Raw genomic sequence first — 21,030 nt, forward strand, 5'->3', positions numbered from 1 at the left:
TTAACATGGAAATCTGACCTACACTCCCTTGCTGGAGCGCAAATGTGGTACCTTGTACTATGGACAAGAAAGTAATCTCCCAGACTGCTCCATCCCCACCCCCAAAACAATTTGGGTCTCTGTTAAACTCAAGATGCCCAGCTCCTGTTCCAGTGTCAGCTCAGAGTTTCCATGGAAGATTGTTATGGATATAGAAACACAAAGGACTTCTGGGGTGGCTGGAGGCATTGACCTCAGTGGCCATTTCCCAACTTGCTGCCATACATTTTATTTTACCACAAATTTCAGGCTGCCAGTGTAATTGGAAATCCTGCAGGTTCTGAAGGGCCAGCAGGACAGGCTAGCATCCTCTGTAAATTTAAACCTGTAACTAAAGCAAAATATAATTTCCAGATCCATAGCTCCACTATGACAAGATCAACAAAATGATGAACAGTTAGGAAAAGGGAACTTGAAGAAAAGGGAAGACTTCATGCCTGCAGGAACTGAACACACTTCTAGAATACAAATAGAAATACAGGAGATCCCGTCAGGTTCTGCATCCTGTGCTGCAACTGTGGCCACTGTGCTGGCTACCTCAGAATCTGCCAGGAATCACCTAATAAAATACTAATAAACACTAATAAAATACACATCAGAGAAACACTTCCATGTGGTCGTTGATTAAATCTAGCACTGGGCTGAGGACTTAGCCTTATGGTCCCAGTAATAAAGATATATACTGACCACTCACTTTAAAAGTGACATTTTGAGATTGTAACTTATTTAAAGCAAAATATTGTAACTTATTTCTAGCAAAATCCACCAATTTGTGGGTTGCAAGATGTGTAGAGACACTGAATAGAACAGCGGCTGAATAGACTGAATAGACTACCACTACCAACAGATTACCACTGAATAGACTGCCGCCGCTCTTCTGTGACTCCCAGTACAACTCCTGAAGAGCATCACCCACCACGGCCGCCACAGACCCCCTCTGGCCGTGCCCGCGGGTGCCCAGCACAGCCGGCCCGAAGCCAGCCGGTCCCCACACGGCCGTGCCACATCAGTGCCACCCCCGCCCTGAGGGCAGCGCCCAGCCGAACGGCCAAGGGTGGTGCTCCTGCACCGAGCCCCGCTGCCCCGCACCGAGCCCTGCGCCCTGCAGCCCGCTCACCGCGCCAGGGCCGCCCGGTGCGCTCCGTGCCCGGTGCCCAGTGCCCCGTACGCTCCGTGCCCTGTGCCCCGTGAGTTCCGTGTCTGGTGCCCGGTGCCCGGTGCGCTCCGTCTCTCTCCCGATGAGCGGCGCCCACCGGGGCCCCCGCACTGGCGGGAGGCACCGGCAGTGCCAGGGCGGGCCCGCCAGGGGGCGCGCGCCCCGCGCTCTCTGCGTCCGGCGCTGCGCTCGCGCTTCCGGTCGGCGCTGTGTGCGCAGGATGGGCCGCGGGAGTCCCGGTGCTGTGAGTGACCCCCGGGCCGTGAGCCACCCCTGGGCCGTGAGTGACCCCCGGACCGCGAGTGACCCCGGGCCTTAAGCGGCCCCCGGGCTGCGAGTGACCCCCGGGCCGTGAGCCGACCCCGGGCCCTAAGCGACCCCCGGGCCGTGAGCGACCGCGGAGGCCCGCTGCCGCGGCGAACGGCCCGGAGAGCCTCGGCCCGGCTGCATCGGAGAGCGAGGGGAAGCGGAGGCTGGGTCGAAGGGGAATTCGACGGCGGCGGGCGCTGCCGTCCCCACCCCTCGGAGTCCTCCTGGGGTTGCCCGGCCCCGCCATCCCGCGCCGGGCTCCCGTGCGTTTTGCGGGTCGCGATGCTGGTCGGGAGCGGCAGCGCCGTGTCATTGTCCCGGCAGGTCCAGGGCACCGGCGGCAGCAGCGCCGTCAGCAAGTGCTCGGCGGCAGCGCGGGGCTACATCCAGGACCGGTTCCTGCGGCTTCTGGCGGGGCGGCGGCGGCGGCGAGCGCCCCTGATCCACCGGTGAGGAGCGAGGGCTTGGCAGCGCCTTCAGCTGCTCCGGCTGCTGAGCCCCGGTGCCCGCGGGGCGCGGGAGGGGATCTCGGCCTCTCGGAGTGCGGAGAGCCAGGAGTGACAGCACGGGGGGGTGGGGGGGGACGGGGAGGGACGGCTTTGAGTTGAAAGAGAGTAGTTTAGGTTACATATTAGCAGGGACATCTTCCCTGTGAGGGTGGGCAGGCCCTGGCTCTCCGGTTGCCCAGAGCAGCTGTGGCTGCTTCCTCCCTGGAAGTGTCCATAGCCAAGTTGGACACTGGGGCTTGGAGTAGTCTGGGACAGTGGAAGGTGTCCCTGCCATGGCAGAAGGGTGGAACGAGAGCAGCTTAAGGTCCCTTCCACCACAAACCCTCATGCTTGGAGCTGTCAGTTGGGCAAGGCACAGCTTCTCTAACACAGTTTAAACAAAGTACGCAGAGTGGCAGAGTGGCAGCGTGCAGTGCCCTGTCTGGCAGTAGTGTAACCCTGTTAATATCATGTTACATGGTTTCTGGACCAAAACTGAATGGTTTGTCCTGAGAAGAATATGCCACCAGACTGGTTCCTAACTCCAGTGTTCACTGCTGCCGGAAAACTTTGTAATATTTGAAGATATGCTAATAGTGTAATATCATCAATAGTTTTCTCATTAACTCCCCAGAATGTACAATTTCTGTAAGGTATTTGGTGGCTCTGGGAAGCAAGATCTTTTGAGTCAGTGATGACTGACCAGGAGAACTTCTCCAGAGCTTTGTAAGATACAAGAATGTTTTAATGTGTGTTTGCAGAGGGCTCTAGGCTGATGACATTGTGGAATGTACACAATTTGAGGAGAATAGTTTAATGCAATCTAAAAGACTGTGAATTGCCAAAGGAGTTTCATTCAGGAGATAATCAAACAGTGGTATTCAGGCAGAAGCTTGCAGGCCTATGAAGATGTTGTGGCTCATCAGGAAACATGGATTGACTTGTCACACAACATTGGTATGCCAAGCTGAATTCACAGGAAGAGTTAGGTATTGCATTTATCAACAATTTTGGGACATCTTAGACTGTGAGGTCCCTCTGAGGTGTGAAGATGATAACATGCTTGTTAAAGGGGTGAAAAAAGCTGGAATATTGCCAGGTGGATCTAGGATGAAACTAACTAAAAGAGAATGCAAAGAAACAAGAGGCATCAGTCCATGCCAGTCTGGGGAATTGGTAAATGCTTTCCAGGAGTTAGTCTGACTTAGTTCCATTTATTCAAAAACAGAGAACAGGATTCCTCTCCTGGCTTTGCTTTTCCTCCCTTTTTTGCTACCTTCTCACTGAGGGAAGTGAGCACACACATTCATTTTGTTGTTATGGCATGTGGTTTGGGGCAGGAACTCAGGTGTCAGCCATCTGCATTGCCAGGGACCATCCTCATTGTCAGGATTCAGTAAATATTTACTTATACAAAACACAACAGGTCCAGCTGGGATATCTGCACATTTTGTCTGGGTCATCTGTTGTCTTGATGGTTATTATGCACAATGATTGCAGGAAATCTGTATTTATTAGCAAGCTCTAGAGATGACAAAATCATCTCCCAGTGCAGGTCTATAAACGGAATTATTGGGTAGAAGCTTAGAGGAAAAAAAAAAAATCTTTATTTTTTTAAAATTAAAGTTGTTGGAGAAATCAGGTTTTCCTGGAAAGTTATTATAACTGAATTTGTTCCTACAGGGGTTATTACATCCGTGCCCGTGCTGTGGATCACTGTGTTCAGGACTTCCTGCTGAAGACACAAAGCCTACCCAGGACACAGGTACATTTTCTCTGGGACTTCTGGCATCTCTCACTAAATGTGTGTAAAGTCTTTCTGGCATCTGACTCGTTAGTGCATCTGTTGGGATCCTTTCCCAGCAGGGCACAGAAGTCTGACTGGCAGTACTGTTTCTGTCCATGTGTCACTTTGGCAGAAGTATCTGGGTGGGGGCAATATCCACACAACATTCTTCTGCCTCTTGCAGGAGGTTGCCTGATTTTAGATTTATGATATTTAATATTTTTCACACCTAGATGCTCAAGATGTTGCTTGAGTTGAGTATAACTTTTTCTGATACTTTCTCTGCAGATCCTGTCTTTAGGTGCTGGCTTTGATTCCTTATACTTCCGTTTGAAGGATATGGGTCTTCTGCATCACACTGTGGTATATGAGGTAGACTTCCCAAATGTGGCATGCCAAAAAGCTACTCTGATCAAAGGAGTGAAAGAGTTGTCAGCACTGGTGGGAGACACTGGAGGGGAAGGATTAGGTATGGCATTCATGGAAGATTTTTTTTGTACAAAGTGTTTAGAAGGAATAAACACAGCTTCAGCCTTCAAAAAGCAAGAGATTTTAGTAGGGGAACTATGAAATCGTAGATTAAAAGGATATTCATTTTATGAAAAATGTTGAAACAAATAATTCATAAGCATTGGGAGATAACAAGAAGCTGGGGGAAGGATTTGTTAGGAGCTGATTATATCAAACCAAGGTCAGTTTTTTCCTGTTGCAATTTCTGAAAGGGTGTGTCCAGCTTGGAGCATACTGGTCCAAAACCAGTGGCAAAGTGTAGCATGTCCAGTGGGAGGTTATGAGGATGATGAAGTGATGGAGCAGGTGATGTAGGAGGGGAGGCTGAAAGAGCTGGTTTTGTTCAGCCAGCTGGGGAGGAGTTTGAGAGGGAGGTGGGCCTTACAGCACTCTCCAGCTTACCTGTTGGGAGAGGTTAGAAAAGACAGATCCACACCTTTCTTGGAGGCATAAGGCAAATAGTCAAGGGACAGTTGAAAGTGGCAAAAAAAAGGAAATTCCAGTGATGTATAAAGAAAATGGGGAGAGATTGTGCCACATGAGTAGTTAAAAACAGATCTGGGAACAGATTGCCTGGAAGGGTAATGGAATCTCCAGCTTTGGAGACCAAAACCACTACAGAGATAGAGCTTGACTGGACAAAGCTTTGAGGAGCATGACACAGATAATTGCCATGAGGAAGTATTTGGATGAGATGACGTTTAAATCTCCCTTTCACCCTAAATTATACAGTGATTTATGGGCTTGATGGGTGAGAGAGAAGGTTTGACTCTTAAGTGTCTTGACAGTGATAAAACATCAGTCATTATGTCTTCTTACTTTTTTGTGCCCTCCAAGGCAGGAGAAAATGACCCTTGTGAAACTTCTGCAGAATTTTGTGCCAGCTGAGTGCTGAGGGGCAAAAGGAGGAATGTAAAGCATGTGCATCACTGGAGGTTTCTCCTGCATCTGTTTTCCTCCAGCATTTCCAGTAATGCTCTAGATGATGTGCTATAGAATATGAAATGTCATAAATCTGCAGGAAACATGGGCACTTGCAATAAGATGAGTGAGTCTAGGAGTTTGACAAAGTACACGAATGGTCTGGCAAACATGGAATGAAATGCAGTAGGGACATATGTTAGCCTCTGCATTTAGATGGTATTAATCAATTTAGATACAGATGGAAGACAGCTATAGAATGTGAGTTTCTGACTCACAGGTCTTAGTGAGTAGCTCTTCCATGGGCTTGTTCCTTTCCTTCCTGAATCCATTCACATTTTTAATATTTGCAGATATTCCCTCCCTGTGGCAGGGAACTCTGTCCATACCAAGTATCTTCAGGTACTCGGAGGAAGGTCTCAGATAGCTGGAAATACCCTATTGTCTGTGTCCAGAGGTCAGCAAAAGATGAATGTACAAGTTAGAAGAAATTAGAATGGAACACTGTGATGGGCTTCTGAAAAAGGCCATTTTATCTCCAGAAGTGTCTGTGTTTGACAACAGTGTAGGTTAAGTGTCCTCAGGACAGATACAGTTATAGGGCTGCAGAGACAGAGTAGGTGATTTCTAAAGGTACTTTACAGTTTGCTTTGTTAATGATGTGATTTTGACTGAAAAGATCAAAAACAGGCCATAACTTATTCTATTTTAATGGGTTACAGAAGTATGGTAATGCTTGGAGATCATAAACTGGAACTTATTTCTGAGGATGGTGATCTGTGAGTCAGGTCCTGGTGTTTGCTGAGAGCTAGCATGTGCAGTTTCAGGACTCAGTGCCATTATACAGAAATAAAATCTGTTTAACAAACAAACCAACCAAGCCCAGGAAACCTGAGAATGGTTTTCTGGTTGTGAGGGGAACTACTGAAATTCTATCAAAGCAATGGTGCTTTCTTAGCCTAAAGTGAAAGATATATAAATGAGAGCCCTTTAGGTCTGATTTTGAATTACAGTGGTTCAAAAAAATTATCTTAAATATAATAAGGTTCTGTTGTTATAGTAAGTGTAATAATTCTATGAGAAATCTGCAGGTGAAATTTGCTTTAGGAATACGTGAGTTTTCGACCTGCAGTTAATGGATCACATGGCACTATCCCTTCATGGGTCATGTAGTGATGGGGATTTTCTTGTACATGTTACAGAGAAGTATAATTGATGGACATAGCCTTGTGAGTGATTGTCTGTGGGTTTGATTTTCATGTTTGTATCTTTTGGTCTCAGTATTGCAGCAGCACCATAGTGACATAGTTAGGTTGCATCATTTTTATCTCCCAGGAGCCATTACCTTTTCTGGAGGTGATTATAAGTTACTGGGAGTGGACTTATCAGAGCTGTCTGAGCTGGAGAGAGCCCTGGAAGAAGCAGGACTGAACAATGAAATCCCCACCCTCTTCATCGCAGAGGTGGTGCTCACCTACATGGAGACCACCAGGTCAGCTGGGTTCTCCTCTCTTGCCCAGTGGTAAAGGGAAAACAGCAAGCTTCTTTCTGAGTGTATCACCTTGGGCTGAGAAACCTGATCTCTTGAAACTAAAACCTTGGGAATTCCATGGCGTCCCAAATAGCTCCCTACATTGTAATTATGATTATGTAATTGATGTCCACATGATAGCCTAAAATGAAGGAAAGAAAGAAAGAAGAAAAATCTCAAATGAACAATTTTCAGGTTTTTGTTCTTCTCATCCCCTGAATTGTCCCGCAGGTGGGGAGATGTTCAGCACAGCACTCTTGTTAGTGTATTGCCACTTGTCAGGATGCCTTAATAGCAGCTTTGTGGTGTTGCAGAGGGATGCACTGCATCTGTTGTATGATGTGTGGGCCTCAGTTTAATTTCTTACCACAATCTCCCAACAGGTCAGATGCCTTGATTCAGTGGGCAGCAGAGCATTTCCCTCAGGCGTGCTTCCTGCTGTATGAGCAGGTGCACCCAGAGGACCCCTTTGGCCGTGTCATGCAGCAGCATTTCAGGCAGCTGAGCACCGCGCTGCACTCGCTGGCCCTGTACCCTGACTGCCAGGCTCAGCAGAGGCGCTTCCTGGGGAAGGTGAGCACCCGCACTCCAGGGTGTGCACGAGCCATGATTTATCTGAGGATGGTTGGAACACTGAGTGCTTGCTCAGTTATGGGCTGAAGCAAACTACTGACTAGGGCTGAGGCTGAACTACTGCCTTCTCTGGTAGCATGACTCGTCATTAGAAGGTGCTTCCAACTGGCTTGCAGCCTACTGCCTCATATGAGATTAATGGGTTCTTCTGAGACTTTTGATGAAATAAGGTAAATTTTTAAAAACTTTACAAATGAGAGATCTATTTTCACCAGTTTTTAGGAAGCTCTTGCTTTAGCTAAACAGTCTTAGTGGCTCATGCAGTTTAATTTAGGGTCTTTGTTTTCCTGTAGGAAGTGAGTTTCTGTCCTTCCAGGGGTGATAACTTTGAGGGATTTGTCTTTTAGGGCTGGACTGAGTGCAGTGTCATGGATATGAATGAGTTTTTCACCTGTTGTATTCCAGAAGATGAGCAGCGAAGAGTGCAGACTCTGGAGCCTTTTGATGAGTATGAGGTAACCCTCCATTATTCTGAAGATCAGGGACCTGGCTTTGATGTCATAAGGTATTTGCAATTTCTTGTGGTTGCAGTTCTGTACAGAGCTGCTGGGTACAGGTGTTTATGGAGGCAGAAAAGACCTTGGATCAGCTTAGTTAACACAGAGGCTGTGGGGAGGTCCTGGTGAAGCAGCATGGGAAGAAGGCTCTCCTTGATCTTAGAAAATTTTGCTGCATGTTCTTCCTCCCTTTCCTGTGAGCAGTCTCTCAAGGAGACATACTTAGCAAACCACCTGGTAGTACATAGAAGTTATGCATGCTAAAAGTTGGCATGGATTCAAGGGACAATTACTTTAATGAAAGAGAAATTAATTAAGGGTTACTGAATACATAAATATGTACCTGATGTGCTGTTCCTGACTACAGTTGGTTGAGAGCATTCATGGGGAAAGCAGATGTACTTTCCCTGCTCCCTTCCATTTCCACAGACTACTGCTTGTCGTTGTTGGATACAGGTTACTAATTTCAGATTTTTTTGGTCTGACTTTGTACAGACGTTCTTGCATTAATGATTGAAATTCAACTATGACTCTGTTCTTTGCCATTTTTATATTAACTGCTGGCAAAGTTTCCAACTATTGGAAGTATAGGAGTGAAGATAATGCAAGATACTGAGTTACTTTGAGCTAAATATCCTGTGGAATACTTACTAGAAGTTTCCCTTTTGATTTTATGGTTTTCTGTTTATAATTCTAGAAATTGAATAACTGTAGTATGAAAAAAATTGAACGTGCTTGAATTTACTTTGCTAACATGTTAGGATCTGCTCTGCCATATTAATGCAAAGGTGGTGACTGAAAGTGGTGGCAGATTTGCTAAGTGGTTTAGAAATGTCTGCTGGAGCTGTAGGTCAAGGTCATTGCTCATACAGTGGGAAGGTAAAGACCTGGTATTGTTTTCCTTACAAAGGAGGTTAATGTGCATGAATGTGAGCTGGAAAGGTGCACAGGAGTAAATGAAGTGACAGCAGAGAGCTCTACAGTTAGCCTTTGAGAGAAAGATCAAGTGAGATCCAAGGTTTTATTGTAAACAAGCTTGTTCAAATTAGGTAAAAAATGTAAAATAGACACCCAGTGTGGAGGGAGACTATTTTTAGAATGATTTTTTTAGGGACTAATAGTGGATTCTTCCATTTTCAATGTTTACATTAATTTCTGGATGTCACTTTTCAAAAGATGCTTTTTACTTCTAATATGGGTTGGGGCAATGAAGCTGATACAATGAGTTCTTGTGCCTTTTAAATTCGTGTTTATGCTTACTAGTCACATAGTTGGCTGAATGTATCCCATACCACGGGAATGAACACACTCAATTCCCTAATGTCCATAAACACCACAGTGAACTCTCATTGTTGCTGGCTTCCTGTACATGCCTTTTGCTTGTGCTTTTGCCTCAGAATGTTTCTAAGGCCAGACTAAAATGATGTATTATTGTCCGGCACAGAGCATGTTGCACCTTTTAGCATTTGTCATTTCTTTGGAATCACTTCAATCCCTCTGGTATAAAGACCTCTGTCACCGACATGTTTTATGAAAAATCCTTTCCTTAGGATTTTTCCCTCCTGAGAAGCTGAGAGGCCTCAGGAACAAACTGTAAGCAGTTCTTATCTGCTGCTGTGGGATGCACCAGGTGGATCTGGGATTGGTCTCATCTGGTTGTTTCCAGTTAAGGGCCAATCACAGTTCACCTGCCCAGACTGTCTCAGTCAGAGACAAACCTTTGTTATTGATTCCTTTTCTATTCTTAGCTTAGCCTTCTGATGAAATCCTCTCCTCTACTCTTTTAGTATAGTTTTAATATATTATATATCATAAAATAATAAATCAAGTCTTCTGATACATGGAGTCAACTTTCTCGTCTCTTCCCTCATCCTGGGACCCTTGTGAACAATACTACAGACCTCACTCTTTTTTATGATCAGAACTCAGAGGCATAAGGGGAAGCTGATTCCAAAAAGAAAGACTTTCCCATGCAACACATAGTTACGCTATGGGATGTATGTTGGGCATGTTAAAAGTTTATGTGAGTTCAAAGACCAGCTGGGTAGGTTCATGGGTGAAAAATCCATTGAGGATTGTTCAATACAAAGACACAGCTTCTTGCTTAGAAGAACCCTGGGCTGTAAATTTTTGAAAGTTAGAGTGAGAGAGGTATTTACCTGCCAGTTCTTTCTCTGATTCAGCTTTGCCCCTCTGATTTTGACCTCTGCCGGAAACAGTGCTAGGCTGTTGGTATTTGATTTGGTCACCTTAGCTGTTCTGAGGTCCTTACTACTGTTTGCTCTTAAGATTTTGACAGGGATTGTTTTTTGTTTGGTTCTTCCTTTTTTGGTTGGTTTGTTTGTTTATTTGTTTTTTACTTTGGGTTTGCTACAGGAATGGCATCTGAAATGTTCTCATTACTTTGTGTTGGCTGCATCGAAGGGGATGGAACCTTCCTGGACTCCGTTGTCACCCAGTGTGACAGGTACGCAGCAAGTGGTTTTCACTTTTATTCTTTTATATCATGTAGGTGTCTCTGAAAGGTTTTAAGGAGACATCTAAAAAATGAATGAAATCCTGGAAGGGGCAGATGGGATGCTGCTGTCTGGTACCTTTCTCCACACCTCCACAATAGTTCTGCTGTCCAAACCAAGGTCCGGGCTGTGGCCTAACGCTGCTGGTTCTGATTACTCCTGTTCTTTCAGTTTATTGAACCTCTCAGTCTGATCGGCTTGTCATTTGTTCATACATGAGCCCCTCCAATGCATGGCTGCAGTGCCAGGCTACCCTGCTCCTCATCCTGTCTTTGGGATCTCCCTTTTGAATTTATTCCTGGTTGTCTCCACATACTATTCTCTCCTTCCAGCTCCCAGAAGGTTGTTCAGTTTTCTATACTGCCCTGTCCAGCAGACCACTCAGGAGCCTGACATGAAGCTGTGCGTTGCTTCTTATCCCTTGTGGGTGCAGTTGTACCTGCCACGTTTCTGTTTCTGAAATGCTTTTAAATCTGTATGTTACTTTTTTTAGATGGGAAAGTTTTACAGGCTAGGGAAGAGCCAGGACCAAGATTGTCTTTCCAAGATAGAAAGGATTTGGTGGCCATAGCAGTCCAAGAAATTCCTGTTTTTGACTGATTGCTTCCTTTTTCAGGGTAGAAAGCAGAAGGTTATCTTTAACCTGTTTTGTATCACTAGTGTTCACAATATAGCACCACAGGTAGCTGTAGCTTCAAGAGAAAATTGAAATCTGTGTTCTAGGGAGCAAGAAATGCAGCTGAAAAAGGATAGAGCAGGATGACATTCCTGAGGCCAACAAGGCCACTGAATCCATGTGTTGTGTCTCAATTAGATTTGACGATGTTGGGAAATTGAAGCTAAATGAATATGGGTGAGATTTAATGTATTGTGTGATTGTCACTGGTCCTTAAGTTAAATCCTTGAAGGCTCCTAAACACATAGTATCTGTCCTTAAATTAAGAAAAAAAATTGAACATTTTCTTAACGGACTTTACTGCAGTGAGGACATTTGATTAATTAGAGACGGGATTAGGGTCTTTCTGCTGCTATCTCTGTTGTATTCAAAACTGATAGCAAAAGTCTTCAAAGTCCAGTAAGTTGTCCATGCTTAGAAATATTTTACTGTGAATGCAAAAGATATGTCTCTAATATCAATAAATGCCCCCAGTTATCCTCTCAGATAGACTTGGGTCCTAGTTCATGAGAGTGCAAGAACTAAATCTTCCAAAGAGATCGTGGTAAGTATATTTTGTGACATGAAAATACTCCTCCATCTTTAAAAGATCAGTCTGTAAAAAGACATTTAAGCCCAAGGAAATGAAATTTCTTACTTCATCAAATGATTAAGTAGGGTCTTGTATGAAGCAATGATCAGTACAGGCAATTTTTCTGATTATGGCATACAAAGAATGGACTGTCAGCTGCTCCTCCTCTTCATCATCTCTTACAACACAAGAATAAAGACCTTGATTAAAACAAGGAAGACACAGATTCCAAACTAATTAAAAGAAAACAATGTGTAGTTGAGCCAGAGTCCTGTGCTGGGAGTTTGCTTCATGCTAAGGGATATAATATTTAGAGAGAAGATACTTAGGTAACTGGAAATACTCTCCTACAGTAGCACTGGAATTGATAGATTACTTGTCATGCATCAGAACGTTATTTCAGTGCTGCTGTTAAGGTAGGATCAAAATCTGGCAAGAAACTTTGAAATCAGCTTCCAGGTGTTTGTCCTTTTTCTGCTGTTTGCTGTTCACGTAGCCAAATACTGCCTTAATCAGACACATCTTCCTTTTGAAGGTACTGCAGTGATTCATATCTTGCTGCAGCAGTTTAGGACACTGCACTTGCTTGGCCAGTCTTACATCCATCCCATGAAAGCAGTCTCAGAATTGCAGGAGCTGAGTGAGTAGAGTAGAAGTTACAGTTGGTACAGTGGTAGTTTTAACCATTACATCCTGATTTCTAGAGCATCTCAGATTATCTGTGTGCACTGTCAACTTGCTTCTCAATTATTTCTTCTTGAAAAGATGAATGGTCATTTTGAAAAGGTGACATGCCTAATCTCTTACTTAAGATGTAGTCCTTGGTTGTATTTGTGCCTAAGTTCTTTGGTTCTCTTTGTCTTCCAGTTCCTTATCAGGCTGGTCCTGTTGGGATGGCAGGGAGTGTCCCTGCAGCAGCGTGTGCCAGGCTCTCAGGAATTTCAGGCCTGAGACGTTACGGCCACCACTCTGTTCTTATAAAGCCCAACGTGATTGTCACCACGGGAGGCTTTGGGGAGGAGGATGGACAGCACTGCCGTGTGAGAAATGTCCATCTGCTGAGTAAGCATGCAGGTCACTGGGAAGCTGTCTGTGTGACACAGAGTGTTCCTGATAAAAGATGGGGTGAGTTCCCATACCGATGGCAGTGCAAGGGGGATAACTTTGTGCTAAAAGCGAAAGAAAGTCTAGTGAAAAAGTGCTGTCATGGCACAGTGATGCTGGCAGTCACAGACACCTGACAGGTCTGGCTGCTAAATGTCCCATCCTGCCCTTTGGTCACCACAACCCCATGCAGCACCCCAGGCTGAGGGCAGGGTGACTGGAAAGCTGGAAAAGGACCTGGAGGTTCTGTTTGACAGTGGTAGAATGTGAATCCAGGTGGGCAAGAAAGCAAATGGCACCTGGCTGGTACCAGCCTAGTGTGGCCACAGGCCCACACTAGCAGTGATTCTCTCTCTCTACTGGGCACTGCAGAGACCCCTGGGAGTGCCAAGTCCAGTTCTGGGCCTCTAACAGAAAGAGAGACATTGAGGGGCTGGAGTCACAGAATCACAGAAGGATTGGGTTGGAAAGGACTTTAAAGATCGTCTAGCTCCAACCCTCTGCCATGAGCAGGGACACATTCCAGTAGACCAGGTTAACCAGAGCCCCATCCAGCATGGTGTAGAACACTTCCAGACAAATGGCAGCCACTTCTCTGAGCAGCCTGTGCCAGGGCCTCCACACTTCCACAGAGGAGAATTTGTTCCCAGTATCCCATCTAACCCTGCACTCTGACAGTTGGAAGCTCTTCCCCCTTATCCTGTCACTGCAGGCCCTTTTCCAAAGTCCCTCTCCAGCTCTCTTGGAGTCCCTTTAAGCACTTGAAGGGGTGCTAAGGTCTGCCTGGAGCCTTCACTTCTTTGGCTGAACAGCCCCCACTCTCTCAGCCTGGCTTCAGAACAGAGGGGCTTCAACCCTTTGTTCAAGCTAGCCGACTCTGAATTTTTCCAACAGCTACAGGTCTTAATTGTGCTGGGGGCACCAGACCTGGATGCAGAACTCCAGGTAGGGTGTCAGAAAAGCAGCATAGGGGGTGAGAATTGTCTCCCTCAACCTGCTGGCCACACGTTGTTTGATGCAGCCTGGGATATGGTTGACTTTCTGTGCTGTGAGCACATACTGCTGAGTCATACTGAACATTTTGTCCCCAAGTGCCCCCAAGTCCTTCTCCCCAGCGCTGCTTTTGATACATTCTCTGACCAGTCTGTATTTGTGCTTGGATTGCCCCAGCCCAGGTGCAGGACCCTACCCTTGGTCCTGCTGAACCCCATGAGGCTGGCACAGTCCCACCTCTCCTGTCCAGTTCCCTCTGGATGCCACTCCCGCTCCCTCCAGCGCATGAGTGCACCACTCAGCTCCTTGTCACTGGCAAATGTGCTGGGGTGCCCTCGGTCCCACTGTCTGTGTCACCAACAAAGATGTTAAATAGTGCTGGTCCCTAGGGAGACCTGAACAACAGCACTCACCACTGGTCTCCACATGGACACTGAGCTGGTGACTGTGGCTCTTGGAGAGAGAGCATCCAGCCAGTTCCTAACCCACTGAATGGTCTATCTGTCAAATCCATGTCTCCAGTTTAGGCAATGGGTGCTGGGCGGGACAGTGTCAAGTGCTTTGTACAAGTCCAGGTAGATGGCATCTGTTGCTCTTCCCTCATCCACCAGTGCTGTAAGCTCATTGTAGTAGTGCCCAAGGGAACTGGGTGGGGTGGGGAGCTCAGCCTGGAGAGAAGGAGGCTCAGGGAGGGGGAAGCTTCTTACTCTTTACCAGTACTTAAAGGGAGGGTTTAACCAGGTGGAGGTTGGCCTCTTTTCCCAGGAGATAAGGGACAGGACAAGAGGAAATGGCTTCAAGTGGTGCCAGGGGGGGTTTAGGTTGGATATTGAGAAAAATGTCTCTAAGAAAAGGGCTGTCCATGCCTGGCACAGGCTACCCAGGGTAGTGGTGAAGTCCACATCCCTGGAAGGATTTAAAAGCCATGTGAAAGTGGGTTTAGTTTTGTCCTTGAGAGGGCTGGAGGAATGGTTGGACTTGATAATCTTTAAAGGTCTTTTCCAACTTAAATGATTATAAATTTCATGGAAAAACCACCTGTGTGAAGCATGATGTTTTGAATCTCCACAGGTGAGAGATTGTACCATACTGTGTCTTGTCTCTCGGACACTCTGGCTCTGGTGGTAGGAGGAAGAACATCCCCATCAAGCACAGGCTTGGGAATGTTGTGGCTCAAGTTCCCCGAAACCTGTGGTGCCTCAGGCCCAGATGACGTTGCAGTGGAGCTTGTAAGTCTGCAGCCTGCTGCTGAAGAAGCAGCTTTGCGTTGGAGACACAGCACAACTGAAATTACATTCAAAGGTAAAAAGCCTGGAAAGAGTGGCAATGGCTGTAGGTATGCAGGATCTTGCACTTGACCTTGTTGAACTTCTTGAAGTTCATATTGATCATTCCTCATGCCTGACAATAGTAAAGAAATTAGGAGGCTTTGAGATCTCTTCTTGACACTTGAAATATGGTAATTTTTTTTTTTTTTTTTGTTATCTATATAATCCCCTGTGGCAATTAGGATTGAAAACTACTGTAATCCATTCTGGAAGACTGATTCTTTGAGATCATCTATGGCTGAAGTTACTCATGCTTGATCATGGCAGAATAAGTTTTGCTCTCTCTGAAGGATATTTTTTGAGGAACAGGATCCCAAGCTTTTTATCCCAAAGTTCTTCAGAAGAAATGTTACTTTTCTAGTAGCAATTGACAAACACACAGTAGTTGTGAACAGCTCTAGAATCAGGTCCTGCAATAGCAAGCTGAAGGTTGGTCTATTAAAACAGCCTGGTTGTAAGGAGCAAAAACTTAAGCAGTGGCATTCAGAAGCTGAAAGCTGTCCTTTCCTAAGGTGTTCCATTTTTGCAGCTGCCAGGGAACTCTCCAAGGGGAGCAGAAGGGAATTGTTAAGCAGTTGTTAGTCTAGTCTGGAGCACGCTTTCCATTTGTGGAGCAGTGTTTAATTAACACTGTAGCATTCAGCCTTCCAGTCAGAATTTTATATCAAAAAAGCAAATGCTAAATGGGTAAATAAAATTTTATTAATAATACATTGGGTTTTGTCTTTGTCAGACTGTATTGTTTCCTCTTACTTTTGCCTTGATATTGCTTTGTAGCTGAAGAAAGTGACCAACACTGGTGTTATCTGCACAGTCCATTCTGAATCAGTGAAAGGACAGGGCATAGTGCAGTAAATTCACGTCCTTGACATCTACCCAAAGTATTATTGCACCCTTTTTGTCAGCTTCCCTTCTATGCAAACAGAAATTTTTGCTGTTGTTGCACACCAGGTTCTAAGTTCTGCTGCCTCCTTGCTGTGTGTTTCCCTAGGTGAGCAGTACCTGTTTGTGTATGGTGGCCGCTCTGCTCTGGAGCCTGTGCTCGGGGATTGGCATTTCCTGCACGCTCCAGAACTCTCCTGCACTGCGGTAAGAATACACTCCGTGGGGATTAGAGTTAGAGCTGACTTCTGAACACCCAGCTTTTTAGTCAGATACAGTCTCTACAGAACAGTGGTGTTGGAAGGGACATCTAGAGGTCATCTAGTCCAGCACTCTAGCTTAAAACTGGTCTAACTAGAGCAGGTTGCTCAGTATATTGTCTTGGTAGGATTATCTCCATAGATGGAAGACCCCACAATCTCTTTGGGCAACCTACTCCAGTGCTTAACCACCCTGATAGAACAATATGAGGGGGTTTTATGTGTATTTTTTTCTATGTCAGTTTGTGCCATTGCCTCTTGCCCTTTTGCTGGATGCTTCTGAGAACATACTGTCTGTCTGCTTTCACCTCTCCCATCATTATCTGGCTGTAAGCTGGACATTTTTGTAGAAGGATACTGTTAGAGACAGTGTTAAAAGCTTTGCTACAACCAAAACCACCTCCACATCTGCGGATTTGCCTCAGTCAACTAGATTGTTGAATGTGTCATTAAAGGAAATTGAGTGGAAGAGGACTTGCTCCCTTGTTTGCGTACTGGCCACCAGCCTGTGTAACTGTTTACTGTAACTCTTTGAGCCCAGCCTTTTGCAGAGCACAATTGTAGGTTGAGAGATGCATAATTGCAAGAGATCACAAGCTAAGCATGAGTAAGCAATATCCCACTGTTGTGGGAGGCCTGTACTGTGTCTTCAGTTATGTAACCAGGAATGTTATCTGGTAGACACATGAATTGCTTCTCTTGTTTTCTACAGTGTTCTTAATCTCAGCAGAACTCCTGTAAAATACCCAAAGCTGACAGCTGAGAAGGAGGTGGGCAGGGTGTAAAACAGCTGTAAAGAGGTATGCAGCAAGAATGACCAGGTCACATACCTCACAGGGGGAGGTTTTGAAGGTCTTCTAGCTGTGGAATCTGAAGAAGATTCAAGATAGAAATAAATCTTCTACTATCTAAAATACTACTGTAGAGAAGAAAAAAATTGTTCTCCATTTTAACTTTGAGTAGTATAGGGAATCAGATGGACACTAAGGAGAGCTGTTGATGGTGAAGTTAGCTGAGTCTGCAATAGACTACCTAAAGAGGCGAGAAATTCTTGTCACTGCGAACTTTTGGAAACTGTTATATAAACATCCATCCATCCAGATAATAACATATGGTTTCATTTGTTGTAGGCAAAGCAATGAACCAAGTGGCCTCCAAATTTTTCTACATCACTTATTTGCTGTGATATTCCTTTAATGCCTGACCTTAAATTTTTTCCTTTAGTGCTTGCACTAAAGTTTTTCTTTCTGGATTTTAGTCCTGCAGTTGAGCCTTTTAACCCACTCTGTGGTTTGAGTAACTGATCACCTGCTTTGCTGGTCACTGCATTAGTCCATGGTTTCCTAAGCAAACTTGGAGTTCCCAGGTGTATGTCTTGAGCAGAAAGCAGCCTGCAAGAATGCAGATTAAGTTACCTCTAATAAATGCCTCTAAAGATGGATTATATTAAATGTACTGAGGGCCAGAGAGTGTAAATGGAAGCATGGAGCAGTCCCTAAAGGAACATGTGGGGAAGGTTGGGTGTCAAAAAACTCAAGCACACAGGAAAAGGCATTTAAAAGCCTGGACATTAAGCAGACACTTAGCTTGGCAAACTTCAGCCTTGGACTTTTGTTTTTTCAGATTGCTGTTGAGGGTCCAGTCCCAGAAAGCCGCCACTCTCACAGTGCCTGCAGCTGGGAAGGAGGTGTGCTGATTGCAGGAGGTCTGGGAGCAGCTGAGCAGCCCTTGGGTTCAGTTTTCCTTTTGAGGGAGCTTGAAAATGGCTTTCAGTGGCAGACAATAGAGACACACCCTCCTCTTGTCCCAAGGTAAGCAGAAGGCATTCATAGCATCATAAAATAGTTTGATTTGAAAGGGACCTCTTAAAGACCAAGTAGTGCAACCTCCCTGCAATGAGTTAGGGGCATCTCAACTAGACAGGTTGCTCAGAGCATTCAGCAGAGAATCTTCAGCCAGTCTCTACCAGTGTCCCTTGCTAATGGAGTTCAACCTCATTTTGAACTCACAGGTATTCACATACTGCACATGTGCATGAAGGAAAGCTTCTGCTCGTTGGTGGAGTGTGGTTTCATGCATCCTCTGTGCCAGGTGTCACTGTCATCGACTTAATGACTGGTCTCTGCTTGAACTATGTGATTAATGTGGTAAGTACTGAAATTTTTCTTTCAGGGTAAGCAGTGTTCTGTGAAGGAACATGGTAACTTTATGGAGAGGTAGGATCTAATTCCAAAGTGCTTTTACTCAGCACAGAGAACGTACAGGGTTAAGAGAGGGGGAGATGGAATGTGCAGAAGACTGGAACATGGAGCTGCTCTGTTTCAGACAAGGGGCAGCAGAACTGAAATGGGCACAAGCAGAGTCACTTCAGGATGTGGAGGAAGGGAACAGATAAACCAGAGGCTAAGTTAGTGTTTATGAAGGTCTGTGGTATAATTTCATTGAGAACTTCTGGGTGGAAACTAGTGTGCTCTAGCTGCTGCCTGAAATATGAGAAAAAAAAACAGCACAGAAATACTGGAAACTCCACTGGAACATAAAAGTTTCTGGTAGGGGTGATTGGACTCTGAACAGATTACTCAGAGAGGATGTCATATTTCCATTATTGGAGATATTTGAAACCTGACTGGGCAAGCTACTGAAAAGCCTTCTTGAGTTGAGCCTGCTTTGAAGAGGGTGGTTGGACTGGATGATGCTTGGAGGACCCTTCCAACTTTAACTATTTGGTGACTTTCTCCTATGAATCACTGAAGAGCAGTCATGCAGGTGGTGTCACACAGTAGGATTTTGGCATACTCTGGCCAAAACTTGGTCTACGTGTCTGAGTAGCCCTCATCTCAGATGATACTGCCTTGAGTAAAAGAAAGACATAGATCTGTTTGGATGAAATCCATAGAAGGGCCACAAAGATCAGCAGAGAGCTGGAGCTGATCTCCTGTGAGAATGTGCTCAGAGGGTTGGGGTTGTTCAGCCTTAAGAGAGAGGGAGGGCTCTGGGGGGACCTTAGAGCCCCTTCCAGTACTTAAAGGGGGGCTTGTAAGAAAGATGGGGACAGACATTTTAGCCAGGCCTGTAGTGATAGGACAAGGGGTGGTGGTTTTCATCTGAAGGACAATAGCTTCAAATTAGGTATATGGATGAAATTTTTTATGAAGAGTATGGTGAAGCACTGACAAAGGCTGCCCAGAAAAACTTTGGCTGCCCCATCCATGGAAGAGTTAAAGGCCAGGTTAGATTGGGCTTGGAGCAGCCTGGTCTAGTGGAAGCTGTCCCTGCCCAGTGCAGGGGGTTGGAGCAAGGTGCCATTTTTTAAGGTCCTTCCATCCCAAACCATTCTGCGATTCTATAAGAACATGCATTTTGCCTGACAAGTTTTTATTTATCTTTTCTGTAAAGAAACAACTTTCTTTTGATAACTGCACATATTGGAACCTGTTGTTGGTGAAACTGGAATTTGTGACGAGTCCAATTTTTATAGTGAACAGCTTGTGTGCATCCAGTCGACCTTGCAGCATTTTGCTGAGGGTATAAAAGCATGAAACGTACTTAATTGTAGCTTAGTTTTCAATTATTGTCTGTAGCAGAAGTTATAAGTGGCCTCATATCCTTTAGATAAAATAGACTGCCCTTGTTGGACAACAGTGAGGATAGGTACAGTGATAGTAAAGTTGTATCTAAAAGAATGTAACTTTTTTGTTTACACTGAATAAGCGGATGCAGATGGATTGGTGTCTTCCTTTGCTTAGGAGCTGTTTGCTTTGACTAAGGTGAAACTCTCTAGGCTTTTGAACCTGCCAGTTACATAGATAAGCTCTGGAACTCCTTACCACAGGCCATGAATGCCAAAGATTGACATTGAATCAGAAACTGATTGGCTACCTTCTTGGGAGGAAAAGCATTAAGATTTAGGGAGTAGAAAGGCATTTTCTCTCATTAAAAAATCACTGAACTGCAAGTTGGTGGGTGGATGTTGTGGAGGGGTACACCTCAGAGGTTACTTGTTCCTGTATTCTCTAGCTGTCTGTTCTTGCCCACATTCAGGGGTGGTATGGTGGACCACATGAAGTCCTGTATGTTCAAAATCTCCTTTCCTTTTTCAGGAGCACCTGGAGTGGCCATTAATGCTACATAATCATAGCAGTGTCTTTCTGCCAGATGAGAAGGAGCTGTTGGTTATTGGAGGTGGTGGAAATTGCTTCTCCTTTGGGACACATTTGAACCCAGAGCCTGTCTTGCTGAGCCTCAGCAGCATCCTGACCAGCCACTGAGTGGGACCAAGCAGGGCTGAACCCTGCTACTGCACTGTGGGAGACATCTGTTCAGTCTAGGTGCAAAAGCAGCACATTTCCACAAAGGCTTTGTATCCAGAATGCATTTGTGAAGGTGGGATCAGGAGGGACAGTTACAGCAAGGGATTCACACCTCATTAGCTGTTGCATTTTTATGGCTCTTTGTGTTGCTGTAAATAAAGTACCTCAAAAGCAGCTGGCAGCAGTTGTCCTTAGAGGTCAAGAACAGTGTGATTTGGGTTGGAAGGCACTGTAAAGATCATCCTGTTCCACCCCCCTGTCATGGGTAGGGAAACCTTCTGCTAGACCAGGTTACTCCAAGCCCCATCCAACCTGGCCTTGGACACTTTCATGGATGGGGCCACAACAGCTTCTTGGGGCAACCTGTTCCAGGGCCTCACCAGCCTCACAGGGAAGAATTTCTTCCCAATATCTAATCTAAACCTACTCTCTCTCAGAAGCCATACTCCCTTGTCCAGTCACTCCAGGCCCTTGTAAATAGTCTCTCTCCATCCTTCTTCTTGGTCCCCTTCAAGTACTG

General features: G+C 45.4%; 1 protein-coding gene across 2 annotated transcripts; it reads left to right on the forward strand.

Moving 5' to 3' along the window:
• The first annotated feature begins 1,336 nt into the window (after positions 1 to 1,336).
• Positions 1,337 to 20,684, forward strand: LCMT2 (leucine carboxyl methyltransferase 2). 2 transcript variants are annotated; one of them, XM_059840287.1, is made up of 14 exons: positions 1,337 to 1,439; positions 1,829 to 1,953; positions 3,676 to 3,757; positions 4,067 to 4,247; positions 6,545 to 6,701; positions 7,124 to 7,313; positions 7,721 to 7,828; positions 10,247 to 10,337; positions 12,501 to 12,758; positions 14,802 to 15,032; positions 16,050 to 16,147; positions 17,824 to 18,011; positions 18,212 to 18,347; positions 20,301 to 20,684. In XM_059840287.1, the coding sequence occupies exons 1-14, from the start codon at positions 1,416 to 1,418 to the stop codon at positions 20,466 to 20,468; spliced, it is 2,037 nt and encodes a 678-aa protein (XP_059696270.1). In that variant the 5' UTR covers positions 1,337 to 1,415; the 3' UTR covers positions 20,469 to 20,684. The 2 variants fall into 2 exon arrangements, with proteins under 2 accessions (XP_059696270.1, XP_059696269.1); XM_059840286.1 differs by having other exon boundaries at positions 1,390 to 1,475.
• Positions 20,685 to 21,030: the final 346 nt, after the last annotated feature.

The sequence above is a fragment of the Haemorhous mexicanus genome, chromosome 2, assembly GCF_027477595.1.
Source record: "Haemorhous mexicanus isolate bHaeMex1 chromosome 2, bHaeMex1.pri, whole genome shotgun sequence".
NCBI lineage: Eukaryota > Metazoa > Chordata > Aves > Passeriformes > Fringillidae > Haemorhous > Haemorhous mexicanus.

Coding starts and splice junctions, on each gene's coding strand:
- LCMT2 (XM_059840286.1), top strand. CDS start 1,416: ATGGGCCGCGGGAGTCCCGGTGCTGTGAGTGACCCCCGGGCCGTGAGC. Junction 4,248..6,544: donor CACTGGAGGGGAAGGATTAG/GTATGGCATTCA, acceptor TTTATCTCCCAG/GAGCCATTACCTTTTCTGGA. Junction 10,338..12,500: donor GTTGTCACCCAGTGTGACAG/GTACGCAGCAAG, acceptor TTTGTCTTCCAG/TTCCTTATCAGGCTGGTCCT.